This window comes from Orbicella faveolata, unplaced genomic scaffold, assembly GCF_042242905.1.
Source record: "Orbicella faveolata isolate gen_17 unplaced genomic scaffold, um_ofav_v1 contig_26, whole genome shotgun sequence".
Taxonomy (NCBI): Eukaryota; Metazoa; Cnidaria; class Anthozoa; order Scleractinia; family Merulinidae; genus Orbicella; species Orbicella faveolata.
Window position 1 is genome coordinate 9,744,660 of NW_028301554.1, and position 15,341 is coordinate 9,760,000.

At 37.9% G+C, this 15,341-nt stretch overlaps 1 protein-coding gene across 1 annotated transcript in view; it reads right to left on the minus strand.

Moving 5' to 3' along the window:
- Window positions 1–355: 355 nt before the first annotated feature.
- Window positions 356–15,341, minus strand: part of LOC110063136 (transducin-like enhancer protein 1) — a 16,197-nt gene continuing 1,211 nt past the window's right edge. The window contains exons 4-21 of the mRNA XM_020770083.2: window positions 14,939–14,983; window positions 13,291–13,353; window positions 11,809–11,883; window positions 8,941–9,121; window positions 8,688–8,695; window positions 8,171–8,405; window positions 7,987–8,033; window positions 7,827–7,880; window positions 7,445–7,576; window positions 6,937–7,030; window positions 6,407–6,482; window positions 5,265–5,352; window positions 4,536–4,805; window positions 3,911–3,979; window positions 3,061–3,376; window positions 2,447–2,570; window positions 1,642–1,822; window positions 356–1,216 (exon numbers count right to left, since the gene is read on the minus strand). Of these exons, the coding sequence (XP_020625742.2) occupies window positions 1,109–1,216; window positions 1,642–1,822; window positions 2,447–2,570; window positions 3,061–3,376; window positions 3,911–3,979; window positions 4,536–4,805; window positions 5,265–5,352; window positions 6,407–6,482; window positions 6,937–7,030; window positions 7,445–7,576; window positions 7,827–7,880; window positions 7,987–8,033; window positions 8,171–8,405; window positions 8,688–8,695; window positions 8,941–9,121; window positions 11,809–11,883; window positions 13,291–13,353; window positions 14,939–14,983 (2,166 nt within the window). The 3' untranslated portion in view covers window positions 356–1,108. The remainder of the gene's footprint in view (window positions 1,217–1,641; window positions 1,823–2,446; window positions 2,571–3,060; window positions 3,377–3,910; window positions 3,980–4,535; window positions 4,806–5,264; window positions 5,353–6,406; window positions 6,483–6,936; window positions 7,031–7,444; window positions 7,577–7,826; window positions 7,881–7,986; window positions 8,034–8,170; window positions 8,406–8,687; window positions 8,696–8,940; window positions 9,122–11,808; window positions 11,884–13,290; window positions 13,354–14,938; window positions 14,984–15,341) is intronic.

The window sequence follows — 15,341 nt, forward strand, 5'->3', positions numbered from 1 at the left end:
AGAGATAGTCACCTGTGGCACCTGGGCTCGTCTAGAGCACGGCGCTGAAACTTGGAATGATATTATATTACATTGCATTGCATTGCATTGCATTGTAACACAAATAAACCCATAATCCTCATCTGGTTCTGAAAAAGCGCTAATGCTCAAAACATCAGCTTTACAAACTCGCTACCGTGGGTAACTTAATCTTTACCAACTAAAAGTTGATAAATAGCCAAGTGTTTTACTTGTCTGCTAAGCAATAACATTTCTTTTGAATCAACCACCTTTGTTCTGTTTGTATCCCATTAGATAAAAGGAGAAATGTTAAAAATATATGTCCTAGTGTAACTGTACATATCAAACACCAAGCTCCAAGAGCGTTATTTTAATTTCAATGTTTTTGCAAACGTTTAATAACAGTCTTTTTAACAAAAGAAGTCACAACAAATGTATGCACACTCTAACCATGCTGTTGTTAACCTAATGGCAATTCATACAATTGGCATAATTTTTTAAAACTTATTTTACATTAAAAAAAGATTCACTCTTTATCATCATATACTAAAGTTTTCTTAGAGTGATATCTGACAAAAGTTCACACACTGGATTGAAATTGAGTTCAATTCTGATGCAGAATTAAACAATGTTGCAATCCACTCTAATCTGCAGCAGTCCACTGGACAAACACAAAGTAGATATTCAAACCTCCAGAAAAGTTTCCTCGAGTACAAATGACTGCATTTCAAACAGAGGACATTAACTGTACATTATATTAATTGGCAATTAGAAACATGGCGAGACCTTGGGTCTTAGCCTGCTGACAAGTCAGATGATTTTGTTCTTTAGTATCTTCACCCTGTCAGGCGAAGCAACAGTGAAAAATGTTCGATCCAAAGTAATCCCTGACAAAAATCTGCACTTCATTCAAACGATCCAGGTACAAATAATAAACTTCTCCAAAGACTTCTTTGTCCAAGAAGATCCACATATACAATCAGTGACACTTCTTTCCTTGGTTCTTGACGCAGAATCCTGAGACATTCTCTCTTTTTCTCTTTACTTCACACAGATCAACGGGACTCTGCCCAATCTGTTATCCCCTGCACATTGAACTTCCCATGATTCAAAACATCACCTCATAGAGGGTTGCTTTCTTATCACCCGACCCTGTGACAATGTATTTGTCATCTGTTGAAATATCACAGCTCAATACAGATGAAGACTCTTTGGACTGCAAGTAGAAACATAAGAAAGGGTTACTAGAATATCACTATCAGTGCACTGTTGGGTTCTCAAGGAGTGACATCATCATTCAAAACAATAATTTTGATAGCTTGATATGATGAACTCATGCAATATCTGCAATACCCCTTAAAGTGATGAGCACCATTTCCAGTGGCTTCTACCTGAATGGCTTTCAAAGTTTAGCGAACAGAGCTGACCCAAATACACATCAACACAAAAATAAACACAGGCAATGTCAACTCCACCACCAAACATGTACATTTTGAAAGGGTGAATTTCAAACATGCCCATTAGAAAGTTGACTCATTAGTCAAGAAGCTACACTAAGTCATGTCTAGTACAATGACAAAACGTTCATCAATATGATAACCTACTAATGAAAACTTTCTGTTTCTCATGAAAAAGACCAACCTGGAAAATGCTGGCTCCATAGGGTGTTCTCCAAGCATTGAGCAAGTTGTCTTTACCTGTTGTAATAAACCACTTGCCAGAATAGGCAAACTTTAATGACAGCACACAACTTTCATGCAAGTGTAGTTGATACTTGTCTGGTTTTGTTTGATGAAGAACTTCCACATTGCTGTTCTCCATTCTACAGAAAAAAACATCCAAAATAAACAAGTAAAAAAATAAATAAGTGATTTTCAGCTACTCTTTTTCCTTTTAGTGTTGTGCTTAAACTCTCAATTCTCACAACCAATTGCCATAAAATTCTTGTAGTGTCAGTGCAGAAAATTTGGTAATATAAAGATGGCAAGCCATGGTTGATACAACATACTAATGCTTTTATGAGAGCATGTGGTGGCCTCATGGTTAGTGTGCTCATCCCCGGATTGAGCAGTCTGAGTTCGAGCCCTGTCCAGGGTCATTGTGTTGTGTGCTTGGGCAAAACACTACTCTCACAGTGCCTCTCTCCACCCAGGTGTAAAAATGGGTACCAGCAAACTTAATGCTGGGGGTAACCCATCCAGGGGGGGGAGTAGAAATATTCCTAGTCACTTCATGGTACAGAAACCGGGATAAGCTCCTGCCTGATGGGCCAATTGGCACATATGCAGACTTTGCCTCCATGACAGAGAATAGATCCAGTAAAAACTTTGCCCTTTGGGATAAGAGTCCACTGTGCCTGTAGTGTTTGTAGTGACTGGGACCATGACTATGTGCCCCCTTACAGAGTCTGTTAGCAGGTGTGATGGTAATTTTGATCATAACTTACCCTACAGCCAGCCAATCACCAGATGGGCAATATCCTAAGGAGAAGATCTGTGATGTAAAATCATGCTGTTGTAGTTGTCTTCCTTCTCTGAGATCCCAGGATCTAACTGTGTTGTCCAAACCACCTGTTTCAAAACAGTCAATCAGTGATACGATGTTTAATCAAATGATTTCCAAACACTGGACGTCAAATATTAACAGAGCGTAATTACCGGTAAATTGCTCTAGGAGTGCATTACAACAACAAGATTTGAACTAGTCTCTGTTCTATAATCTCCCAATTAACAGGGTTGCCAAAGTTCAGGTTTTGAAAACCACTTTAAGTCTTGAATTTTATTTTGCAATTATTATGCAAAACAACACAGCACCAAACAAACATACTGTTCAACAGTTTTCATTTGAATGGTCACACCCTACAGTTTTGTTGATAATCGTGAGTTCAGTTGGAACAGCAAAATAGGAATGCACCACATGAAAGTAGCATTCGATAGAAGTTGTCTAAATGGTAACACATTACAGTAAATTCAAGAGAATGATTGCTTCGTTAAATGACTTCAACTATGAAATTGACTTAAGAATAAGCAAGGAGATAAATTTCAGACAAGTGTTCCATACCTGTCCATAACTTAGCGCCATCTGGTGAAATATCAATACAACTCGCACCATCGGTGTGACCTTGGAATTGTCTGACCAATGTTTGATTATGTAAGTCCCAAACAGCGATATTTCCATCACTGCAACAACTGAAACACACTTTTGAGTCAGGACTTATTGCCAGTGCATAGCAGGCTGGTGCATTTGAAGTAAGTTCATTCTTTATTCGTGGTTGTGATGATGCAAGATCCCATATTGTAAGTGTACTAGCTTCACCACCAACTATTAGCGTCCTTCCATCAGGTAATAGCCGGCAAGATCTAATGTAGTTATCTCTCTGTAAAAATAAGCACATGCAACATATCATTAGAAAGGTGAGGATTTGCTTTCTGATTTAGGTTCTTTAGCAAATTGCAGTCATAAACCCAAGTTTCTGATGCCAGAGTGAGGTCATTTCTATAGTTCAGACTTCTCACACACAGCTAGGAGACATATCACGTCAACACACATCATATAACAACAGTACAAAAAAAACCAAATAAAACAGAGACCCAAATTAGTACATGTGGGTACATGTACAAGTGTACTACATTATCAAACACTTCTAATGACTCTAAAGGCTTATGACTTCTAATCACTTCTAATGGCTGGCAACAAAGAAACTGAACCAAGAACTACATGGAGCTCATACATGTACCATTCCATTCAAGTCAAATTACTGATCACTTAAAAATTAGAACCACATGGACTATCAAAACTGAATGAGGTTTACTACTACAATATGATCAGGATCACACACAAATAGATCATGAAAATGAACAAAAAATAAATTAGAGGCCGATATCCAAACAGGATTGTCATAATGACTTACCAAACACTCTAATGTTGATATTGGGTTTTTTCCACTACTTTGACCTATATCCCACACTTTGACACATCCCTGTTGAATTAAAAACATTGTTATGACACATCTTAGCGTGTCCATCTTGGGGAAGGCATGGTAGTTCGATGGTTACTGTACTAGGTTTGTTTGAGGAGCTGTGGTTGACTACACTGCATTGTGTTTTTGTGCCGAGTATTGTACCTTCACAGAACCACTCAAAAGTATTAAATACAGGTATCTGTAAATTGTTGGTACATCCCAATAGAATACTTGGGGAAGGGGGAGGGGCAGTAATGTTGGATATAGTATATCAATTGTAATACTAAGCTGCCTCATACCACAGAAAGCAGAGTTAAGGGGCTTGTGATCAACACCTTATTTTTTTCTTGCATTATCAAAACATAAATCTTGCAGACAGGTGAGAACAACAATTTTTATTTGAATTCTTGACCTTTGAAAAACTGGCCACATCGAACATTTCAAGCTTACAACAGGTGCTTGAAATGTCAACAGGGATTTACAATGAGTCTGACAATGTTTGTGAAAAAAAAATCCTCAGTCTTCCTGTTACTTTACAATACCATTTAACCTATTATCAACCGAAAGTGCTTACTTTCCCCCCAGTGTAGACATGGCGTGTTGGATGACTGATCGTAACAGCGCAAACCACTTCTCCATGGTTAAGTTGGTTTATCTGTCTGGCGTGTCGTGGGATACTTGATCCAATCAGAGCATCTGGTGGAAATGGCACAGCTTGCATCTGACCATCACCACTAACGTAGAATGAATATGCAGGTTTACCTCCAGGAGGGCCTGGTGGGAGGCTTGGTCCAAGGGGCGGCATGCCCACTCTTGCTGCTGGAGTGCCGTGTTCAAAGCCAACCTATCAAAGTAAACCAATGTGACTTCATAAACTAGAGTGTTAGCCAACTGTAAAGGCCCTTGGATGCCACAGCAGTCTGGAGTTGTCTTATTCTGTTATAACAACTTTGAACCCAAACTGAATAGGTAGACGAACTGCAAATTTAAGTTTATTCCCCTGACAAGATTTTTCAACGAAGATTAAAAGCCCTTGTAATTCGTTCCACCAAACATGAATGACAGTTTCCATTGGTTTAAGATCAACTGCATAGTGTCTGTGCTAAGACAGGACTGTTAGTCAGTGTCTGTTTTTAAGTCTCCCCTCAGGGAGGTGAATGTAAGCTGTCTATTAACGATATGTAACCCAACTCAAAAGTCTGGTTTGAAGGACTTTTGAATGCAAACAGAAACTACTGTATGCCAGTGAATTCCCATTAGCAAGATGTAATTTTAGTCATAGGGAGCAAAACGATCTACCTACCAGCGCTGATCTACCATAACCAATTCCACTGGCAGACATGCTGGCAGCCATAACTGACGGCGAAAATGATGTTGGACTGGAAAGTTCACTGAAAAGGAAGGTAATCAGATGTTAATTCAAAGAATTAGGAATTACATGCCTAAGTCGATGGTGCAACTTCAGAGATGCTCTACAGTGCCCACCACCCCCTCCCCTTCAAAAAAATCTATGAAACATTTTAGAACTGAGCAGTCCATTTTAGGCAACAGGTATTATTCAAATCTTCTGTCAGTAAGATCAGAACGGACGGTTGCTTCTCCTTGAAGAGAAAGTTAAACAGTGTTTCAGGCAGAAAATTTTACTTGAGGGCCAAAGTGGCCCCTGAAGATCTTTTTTAGGGGCCTTTTTTTAGGAAAGGGGCCATTAAATTGAAAGCTACAGAAGGAAAATATGCATCAGGGTACCAAGGAAAATAAAGCAGTTTATAAGAATCTATGATAAAATTTAATAGTAAGTGCTTTTTGAAGGGTTTCTACTCAATAAGGTTTCTTTTGAATCAGATACTAGTATGAAGGATTCGTGCATTACAAGAGAACAATCCTTAGGCATAAATGATGTAGTCAATGATCAAGGGTTTGCAATGCATTATAGGGCGATTTCAAACACAGTCAGCCATTAGGAAGTTTTCCGATATGAGAGAATCAATACAGCAAAGCAAAAGGACGGATTGACTTCTTTTCTTATGTTGAATGTTTTAGAAGTAATAAGAATATGATTTTTCTAGAAGGACATAATGTGTGACAAAATAACCGTTATTGATTGTCAACACAGAGAAATGTAGTCACCATTACGCCGTAATATGGAGACTAAACCAGAATTGTTGGTCGCCAAGAATGAACTGCTTGTTGCATTGGTGAATGTATCGATCACAATTTCGAGCCCTGGGATGGTTTTTAAAATATTATGCCTGTGTTAAGCCTGCAGTCTTGTAAAAGGAAAGGGCCAAATTGGCCATTTTTTCGTTTTTCTTGGGGCCATCTCTGATTGTAATGCGGGATTCCCGCAATGGTGCACTCTGGCCTAAACACTGTTAAAGCCCAAGGCTATGCTTTACAAATTTTTCTTTCTAGCCTTCAAGCTTTCTTCATGGGCTCAACACATACCTGGCGATATTATGAGGGTTAACAAATGGATAAGGTCCTCCTGGTACAGACATGGCTGTCCTAACAGCAGGTGCAGCTGAAATTAAGACATTAAAACATGTTACAAAAAGGCTTAGAAATCTTGGGAATCACACACATCCACTACAAAGGGGTAAGGCCCTGTATTGGATTAGTTTCTATTTTAATTCCAAACAGACTATGTTTTATAGGGAAGGAGTTTCTTCCAAGGGAAAAAATTTATCATGACACGACACACTTCACAAGACTTGAACCCTGTTTACATGATAAATTTGCTTAGGATTCACTTTGCAGTTGAGAAGTGGAAAGGCTGGTCTATCACATTGTCAGGCCAGGGAAGGGGGGGGGGGGGGGGGAAGGGAGAACACCTAGATACTCACATGTATACTGATATTTTTGCTGGATCAAGGTGTATTACCACCTAGAGCACCCAGGCAACAAATTGCTCCACAGAACTTCCAAGTTCTTTGCTACGAAACCTTGTACTTCTTACTTGCAATAATGATACTCACCTACAGGTGTTTTGACAGACGGTGATGATCTTGACGGACTTTTTCTCCCTGAAGAACTGGTTTCTGATGATGCAAGTGCAGCTTTGTTTTCTGACTGCAAGAAAAAAGTCAGAACAAACATTTCAATGCAGTGGAAAACCTATTCATGACAAAAGTGAATAAACTCTGAACTAAATTAGCTGGCTTGTTTGAGCTACATCATCAAATATTTGGGAAATTGTTGCCCTCTTTGAAAACTGTTGCCTCTTAGACAAGTAAACACTCAATATATTGTTTTTTTGGAAATATCTATGAAGTGGATGTAGAACAACCCAAAGATGGGTCACAGAAAATTTGGAATTTCCAGAGGAAGGCAACAAACCTGCTAAAGATCTTCCAAATGAGAGGCATGGAAAATTCCTGGACAACATCACCATATTCTTTATGCATGCAACACATAAAGTAATAGTTAACATTACAAAATTCAAGAACTGAAGAGCTAGGATAACAAAGCTTGTGCAACAATTACCTTTGGATGTTTGGATGAGGGTGTGGATGAAGACGATGATGGGTTAGTGGGAGAACCGGAATCTTTTCTTACTTTCTTTTCATTTAGCGGGGGTGAGTCTGGTCCATTCTCAACTCTGGGTGAATTGGCATCCTACAAAACAACCAAAGTACTCTTCAGTATTCACAATCAATTTTATGTCTACAGACCACTGCTGCCTTTAGGGTTAGGGTTAGAAATGCAAGACCTTGCTGTTCAAAGTTGTAGACAGCTAATCCAAAATAAATCAAACTAGAACAATTTTCAGTTGCTGCTGTAAATAATGGTCTCTGCTATATTTTGGTCCAAGGACTTATAACCTAGATGTTGTAATATAATCTTACAAAAGGTAGACATATCTTACCTCATTTGAGACATCCACCACTAAGTCACCATCACTTTTTTCTGCGTCACTTTCCTAACAACAGAGCCAACAGTTGACATTCAATTTAATTATTATTTTTTTTAATATTCAGAAACTGAATGACCAAAATGTCGTACAAACATTCAAAGTATCTTCTTACCCCTGAGTCTTTATCATCTCTCTTCCGTTTACTGTTGCTCTTTGTTCCTGGGAGACCATGAAATCAAAGAATAAGAAAAGAATTTAACTAAAATTTAGAGTAACTCATCACATAAAGAAAACAGAATTTCAATGTGATCTTGACTCTTAACTTTAAATGCTGGCGTCCACTAACTACTACTCACCATTTACGTGTCTCTCTCTTTCCCGGTCTCGGTCACGATCTCTTTCCCTCTCTCTATCACGTTCCCTGTCTCTGTTTTCCCTCTCCCTATCTCTATCACGTTCCCGCTCTCGGTCCCGTTCTCTGTCTCTGTCTCTTTCCCTGTCCATGTGCCCATCGTCACTGCCATGAGACGACAAGTCGGATGCTCGATATTTTTCTGATCGGGACATTGGTCCAAGTGGTGACAGAGAGTTCTAGAAAGATGACATGTTATTAGTGGATAGGGTAAAACAAAAACAATGTCATCGAAAGTTAAGCTTAGTCCAACAGCTTTTCAATATGGGGGCATTTTTACCTGAAAATATGATTAAAAACTCTTGTCACTAAGTGGTGACTGGCAGAAGCTTATCAAGCTCTGTGCATTGTAGAATCTCAGACAAAAGAATTGAAAACAATACCACAACTGATCAGATGAGAGCTGAGATTTTTTTCCCTGAAAGAAACATTTTAGAACACTTCTTTAATAGTACACTCACCATGCCATCTAGAGGGCAAAGCAGCACATGAAAAAAGAAAAAGAAATGTCAGCAAAAATTAATTAAGGAAGTTATAAAATGAAATCAATAGGTAAGGTATATGTATATTATTTATAATACATATTTCAATTATATTGACTCGGTGATACTACAATTCTAGAGCTTACAATTAATATTGCATATGACCTTCAGAAAAGGTTTTAACAAGTAAAGGCGTCCAGGTCAAGTGAAGACACGCCCATGGTACACATACCTTTGTCCTCTGGTTTCATCATAGGTAGATGTGGAGGTTGAACTGACAGGTTGGATAAGGCAAGTAGTCCTGACGCTGCTCCCGGTGGAAGCTGAGGGGGTGTTGCACCAGGGTGTGGCAGTGGAATTGTAGGTGGGTGGGCATGTAGACCTTGAAGGCCTCCCTGGTGAAGTTGTTGTTGCTGTTTGAAGAGAAAGCGGCTGTCTATCAATAATACAAACATTTGAGGGTACTCACAAATTTCTGACTTGCAGAACCTAACACCAGCCAAAATTGATTAAATAATGCATATTTGCAATCTGACTTTCAAGGACTTCAAGGTTTTGAATTTATTTTATTCTATTTTATTAATTTTTTATTTTTTTATTTCAAGGACCTTTAAGGTGCGTGTTTGTAGGAACCCTAAACCTTTGCACAGAAGACAAATATGACACTCAAGTTTCAAGGTAACCAGTGCAAAGTTGGTCTAAACAACCCTTGAACAAATGAAAACAAGGCGGCATCTTCTCATGTGTATAATCGACCTTACATTTTTGGATGGAACACCACAAATCAAAACACTTAATTATCTTAGAGCAAACACAAACATGGGCAGCATATTTTCAATAATTCCGTTTTTATAACCCCCACACTGGTTAGAAACACATGTGTGACCTTGGAATTACACAACACAGACCTAACAGTCACCTACAATCTATTTAATTGGTCATATTACATGCCAAGGCATAAATCACATATAAAAAAACTGCACTTTGATAATGTAAGGGTGAGTACAAACTTCTCCTTGACTGTTATTAAATTTGCCAGTCCTATCTACAGACTATTGAAAAACTCTTCATTTTTAGGAGCTGAAAATACTCCTGAAGGTGACGCAAACATGTATGTACATGTAAGTTAACAGTCCTGTCTGTGATATTATTCCATTAATATCCAAAATGTAACACTAAATTTTCAAAGTCAATGCAAGATAGTAAGTCAGAACCCAAGCTCTTTCATTGTTGTATGGTCTGATAAGAGCAAGTTTTAAACATACATGTGCCAACAACTCAACAGCAGCACTGGTGAGGATATCATTGACAATGGTGTTATTAAGACAAGTCCCTTTTTCCTGTCAAGATCCAGACTGAGATGAAATTTAGCTGAGAGTGGTTATTTATAAAAGATTATTATGATAACAAGAGGGAATCAAGCCTAAAGATTAGGACCATGCATTGAATCCATTAGTGCTATCAACAGATGTCAACAAAAAGAACATATTTTTGAGCAGGATAAGACAAGTCAAGTAACTGCTATCACTTTTTCATGACCTTCCTAGCCAGACTAGTTATTTTCTGCTTCCCCACACGAACGGTCTCCCCATGGTTGAAGATCCCCTTTCAAGCAGTAAAAAGAGGGCAGAAAAACCTACACCAAGCAATGCTTCAACCACTCATCAGCTTAAAAGGTTTTCTGTAAATTCATCATCTCCTTAAGTTGAACCTGGGTTCTAATGACTTCTTATCAATGATCATATTATTCAAGGAATGTATTGGTATTTAATCTCTAGTTAAGAGCTAAGCTGGGTGCACATTCCTGAGGTTCTGTCAACACCGGTGGGCTATTTTGATCTGTATGTACAAGGTCAGTGACACATTTGCTTTAACCATCACGACCACCTGATTTTCATAAGTAACTTAACCTAGGAAAAATAAATGTTTATAGCTAGCCAAACCATACGTAACTAAAGCTTTATGGGGTCTGCATTCAATAATCAAATTACAATGCATGCAGGGGTTCTGATACTTTACTTGTCCAACTGCCCAAGGCTAGTAAACTTGAAATCAGGGCCGCCAAATTCAGGGTTTAGATGATCAGCACAAAAACACCTTTATCTCATTTTAATAAGGTTGTGTGGCAAATGTATACTAGCACTAACAAAGGGGCTATTGATTCAGGCAAAGGGTTACATCCCTGCTTTGGTGATGTTTTCTCTCATTCTGGCTAAAAGGTGTCTATCCTTACTTTGATCGGTTCATCAGTGGTCTCACTGTGAGCTAATAGATTTGTAAACTTGCTCGGTGGCTATTGAGTTAGGTCAAGTCATGTCTGTCCCTGCACTCTTAATAAACTTACAACAAATCTACTAAACAAGGCAATCCAGATGACAAAACTTTGCATTCCAATGTAAGGAAGAAAACAAAGAAAACAAATTGGCACACCACCAGTACATATTAAGATTTCAACTTGGCATGAACCGTGCTCAGGGTGTTTGACTCTAGCAATTCCCCCAAATTGATCTAACTCTCATTTCTCTTAACAATAAAAACATATTCTCAAATTGACAGGTGTTGAGAATTAAGAAAATCATCAACTAGAAAGTGATATAGAGTTGAAACAAGCATGAGAAACAGTGGTAACTTGGGACAGAAAAATTCACGAACAAATGTGATGTACATGAACAAACAGTTTAAAACCAATGACACATAGACATTTGTGATTCCTACAAGGAAGATTTGGAAAGAAGCTTTAAATATTTCCGAGAACCTTGCAACACAGTAAAAAAACACATGGCACCCACATGATAAAGTGAAGTAATTCTTAGTAAATAACTTCATGTAGGGGATGTTTAATTGGAAGATATTATTAACCAGGGGATTTTACATAGTCCAGTATTAGTCACAGAAGAATTTTACATTGGGGGTATTACTTGTAAGGGGATTTCATAAAGTGTTTGAGTTTTGTGTCTATGGCTTGCCAAGTCCAAACTCAGACACGGACAATGCCGAATCCCAAATTAGACTATAGCATCTCTTTGTAGATGAAAGTTGCTATTAACAGGATTATTACAACTCAATCATTTGAAGTACAGGATCAAGATCAAATTCTTACTCCAATAATAGCATTCAGTTCTGTCATCGTCACTTGTTTAGCTCTCTCCACAGCGGCGGCAACTTGTTGTTGATGCTTTAAATAGATTCACACAAAAAGATGCTTAGTACTAAACAAGATCAACAAAGTACTGAAAACAAATATGTATAAAAACATCTGAAAAGAAAATATTCAAATGATACCTTAATCACATTTTTTGCTAATCTGATTTAAGTCTTAATCACCGTCTAGGGTGTTCATTCTTGCTTATTACATTGCGCAGAAGCAGAAAATATCCACAGCCAACCTAAGGAAAACTACTGGAGGTTCTGAAGGGGAGAGGGTTTCAAAAACTAAACTTCTTACGAGAATGTATGAAACTAAACTGGAATTTCCAGGGGAAGGAAGGTTTAACAAAAACACTTTTGTGGGAGAGGTAGAGATTTTTTCTGAAGCATCACGTTATCTCAAAAACATGCATTTCATGAGCTTGACAATGCTTGTTTTTAAAATGTTTATCACCACTGTTTGTGTTATATTTCTTATCAAGGTGAAGACCAAGAGTTTATATGACCATATCTTCTATAACACTGGTTTAGAAATAAGGAAAAACACATACATTTTAATGTTTGAGTGGTCAGTAATATATTTTCCATTTTCCACGATAATATGCTTCAAGCAAAATCTACAGTTCCAGAAAATATCCATACTCCCCTTACAGAACGGATTGGAATTTCCTTGGGGTAGGGGGCTCTGTAGGACCAAAACATTTAAAGAAATGTGTGAAGCTTAATTGGAATTTCCAGAGGGGTTGGGTGGTCTTATAAAAACCCCTTTGGGGAGAGGGGGAGTTATTGATATCTTCTGGAACTACACAATCAATTGTTGTGTCAATTAGTTTTTGATCAATTTTCAATTATAATTGATGATTGGCACACCACTAGATTCTACCCACTCTACAGTAGTACCAATTTTATGTTGAACCATATCCAAACTGAAACTTCAAAGTTGCAAATAGACCTTCACTAGTTTGACAAAAGGATTTGAACATATCTTTATAGATTAGAAAAAGAAAACTATAGAGTAAACATAATTTTACAACTATCTGGTTCCTATCATAAGAAAACTGAAAATCACACTAAAATGGTCTTGAAAACCCTTTACATCAACTCTGAAAAAGGTTACTTGTTTGCACAAACCAGACACTAGAGCCAAAGCTATGAGAGCTGAATATTCAAGACAAAGGAATGAAAGATCACAGCCCTAGAAATTATCTGATTGAGTAATAAAGTTATGCCTTGGTTCCTTACATGTGCCACCAGGACTGACAATTGATAACAATAGATGATTATAAGTGGTTATTCACTGCTCAGTCAGTCCTTTTAGTATGTCACTGTCAAAATTAACAAGATGAGCACATGAAATTGAAATACCATTTTTTTTTTTCATTTTTGTACAGTGATTATGCATATTGGTGATATGGTATCTGATATCAGTACTCACATCTTGAGAAAGGAAAGGAATAATCTGGGCACAGATTGCATTTAACCTCTTCGCAATCTCCGTCTGAAAGAAAAGAATTTTAAAAATGAAGTTTAAAAAATTCAAATATGCCGCTAATATACATACACAAGTGACATTAAAAACTTCAGATGTTTCCTCTACATCAACAACTTAAAATAAAACAGATTACTCGCTGGCCCCATTTATGTATTAATTTGTGGTTTAAAAAACATTTTGGACTGGGGCTAATTTTCAACTACAACACATTTCAATCTGGTCAGGTCAATTTCCTCTGCAAAACCATTCTGTCAATGTAAATTGGTCTTCAAGTAATGAAAACATAAAACAGACAACACATGATATATTGTTCTGCAAGAGTTATTTGTTTTCCTGTTCCATCAGAACTTCCCTCTGCGTAAAATTAGCCAAAGCAATGGGGTGTCTGGGAAGGAAATTTGCTTAATTTTGCGGTTAATCCTCAAAGGGAAATAATGCAAAAGAAAGAAACTTCCTTTGAAAGTTTGAAAATTTGTTGCTAAGTGTAATCTTGAACCTTAACAAAATCCAGTTAAAGGAAAAAATATAGTGGGTTTTTTAACCCAAAATTTGATAACCCTCTGGCTTAAGGAAAAAAAACACGACCGTTAGAGAGGATCAAACCAAATTATTTTTCCTGTAATTTGAAGAATGGCCCGCGCTTTCCACAAGAAAAAAAAAGAAAACAACACAAAAAAAATACAAGCTTGCCCGCTAGCCTTGGTCACTCAATGTAAAGGACCACCTTGTAAACACTGGTGTCTTCAACATATCACGTTCGACGAATGCTTTCAATTGACGCCTCCGACCTGGATTTAATTAACACCACAACAAAGACAACGTGATGACAATATAAATCCCTTTGGGATGACAGACGCATAACAGAGCTGAGTGATCTCTTTGATGTTGCTGGAGACTAATCTTAATCTTCGGGTCCCAAAGGGGATTATTTGATTAGAAGTCGAGCGCGCATATAAGCCGGCCCGCCGAGCGAGCGAGCGGACGTGTTAAGTTTTGGCAGGTGAGGGCAAAAGGCTTGTGCCAAAATAAACAAATTTACACGAGCTACAATTAAGAATTGAATGCTTGACATATTTCAAAAAGGCTCTAAACCCGTCAGTGGAACGTTTAAGTATCTTGTATTCACCGTGGGCTTTGTGTTCAATTTGCAATTAATTCTTCCGTAGCCATTCATGTTTATATTGGCACCGTAATTCACCAGTCTGTTTGAAGAGCCAGGGCTTCAAGTAGATTTTAATTTGCATTTCGGAAAGGAAAAATGTAAACTATTAGAGCCTGTCGCCTCAAAGTTTGTCTAAGGTGTAATGTAAGATCAACGACGCCAAAAATTTAATCCTCAATTGCACTTCGAGCGCATATTTTCTAGTTCACATTTCCGTTCAGTAGTGTTTGTCTTTCGCGAAGGGATGAGTGTCAGTAAGCTTGCCAAAAATAATTCGCTAGTTTATCTATCAACGGCTTATCTCAACGAGTGGACATATCAAGTGATGTCGCCAGAAAGATGACTTCTTGATCTCGTTGAGAGGAATTTACATTGCCAACTCAATGAACCACTGCCAGCGCTTTGTCACGTATTTGATCTGTTTCATACCTGTTTGTGCATCTCCACATTGAGTCCATATGACATCTCATAGTACTGCAAGGAAAATAAAAACAAACGCCATCGAAGTGTGAGCTAAGTTCGGAGATGCGCTCTTTTGGAGGCTAAGTGCAGGACAAAACACCGACATCGGTCACTCATGTGAGGAGTGAGATTCGAATCTTGATATTGTCCAAACATGTTCCGCTAAACACATCTGGTATTAAACACAATAAACTGTAGAAGCAGGCTAGCCGATTTTTCGGGATTACAAGAATTAAACGCCGAGCTAAATTTCTTCCACAAATACAGATCAACTATCTATTGCAAATTAATTACAGCGGGGCGACTCCATTATTACACAATTAAAAGGAAAGGCCTTTGGCAACACGGGTAGAAAAGCTATTAACCTAAT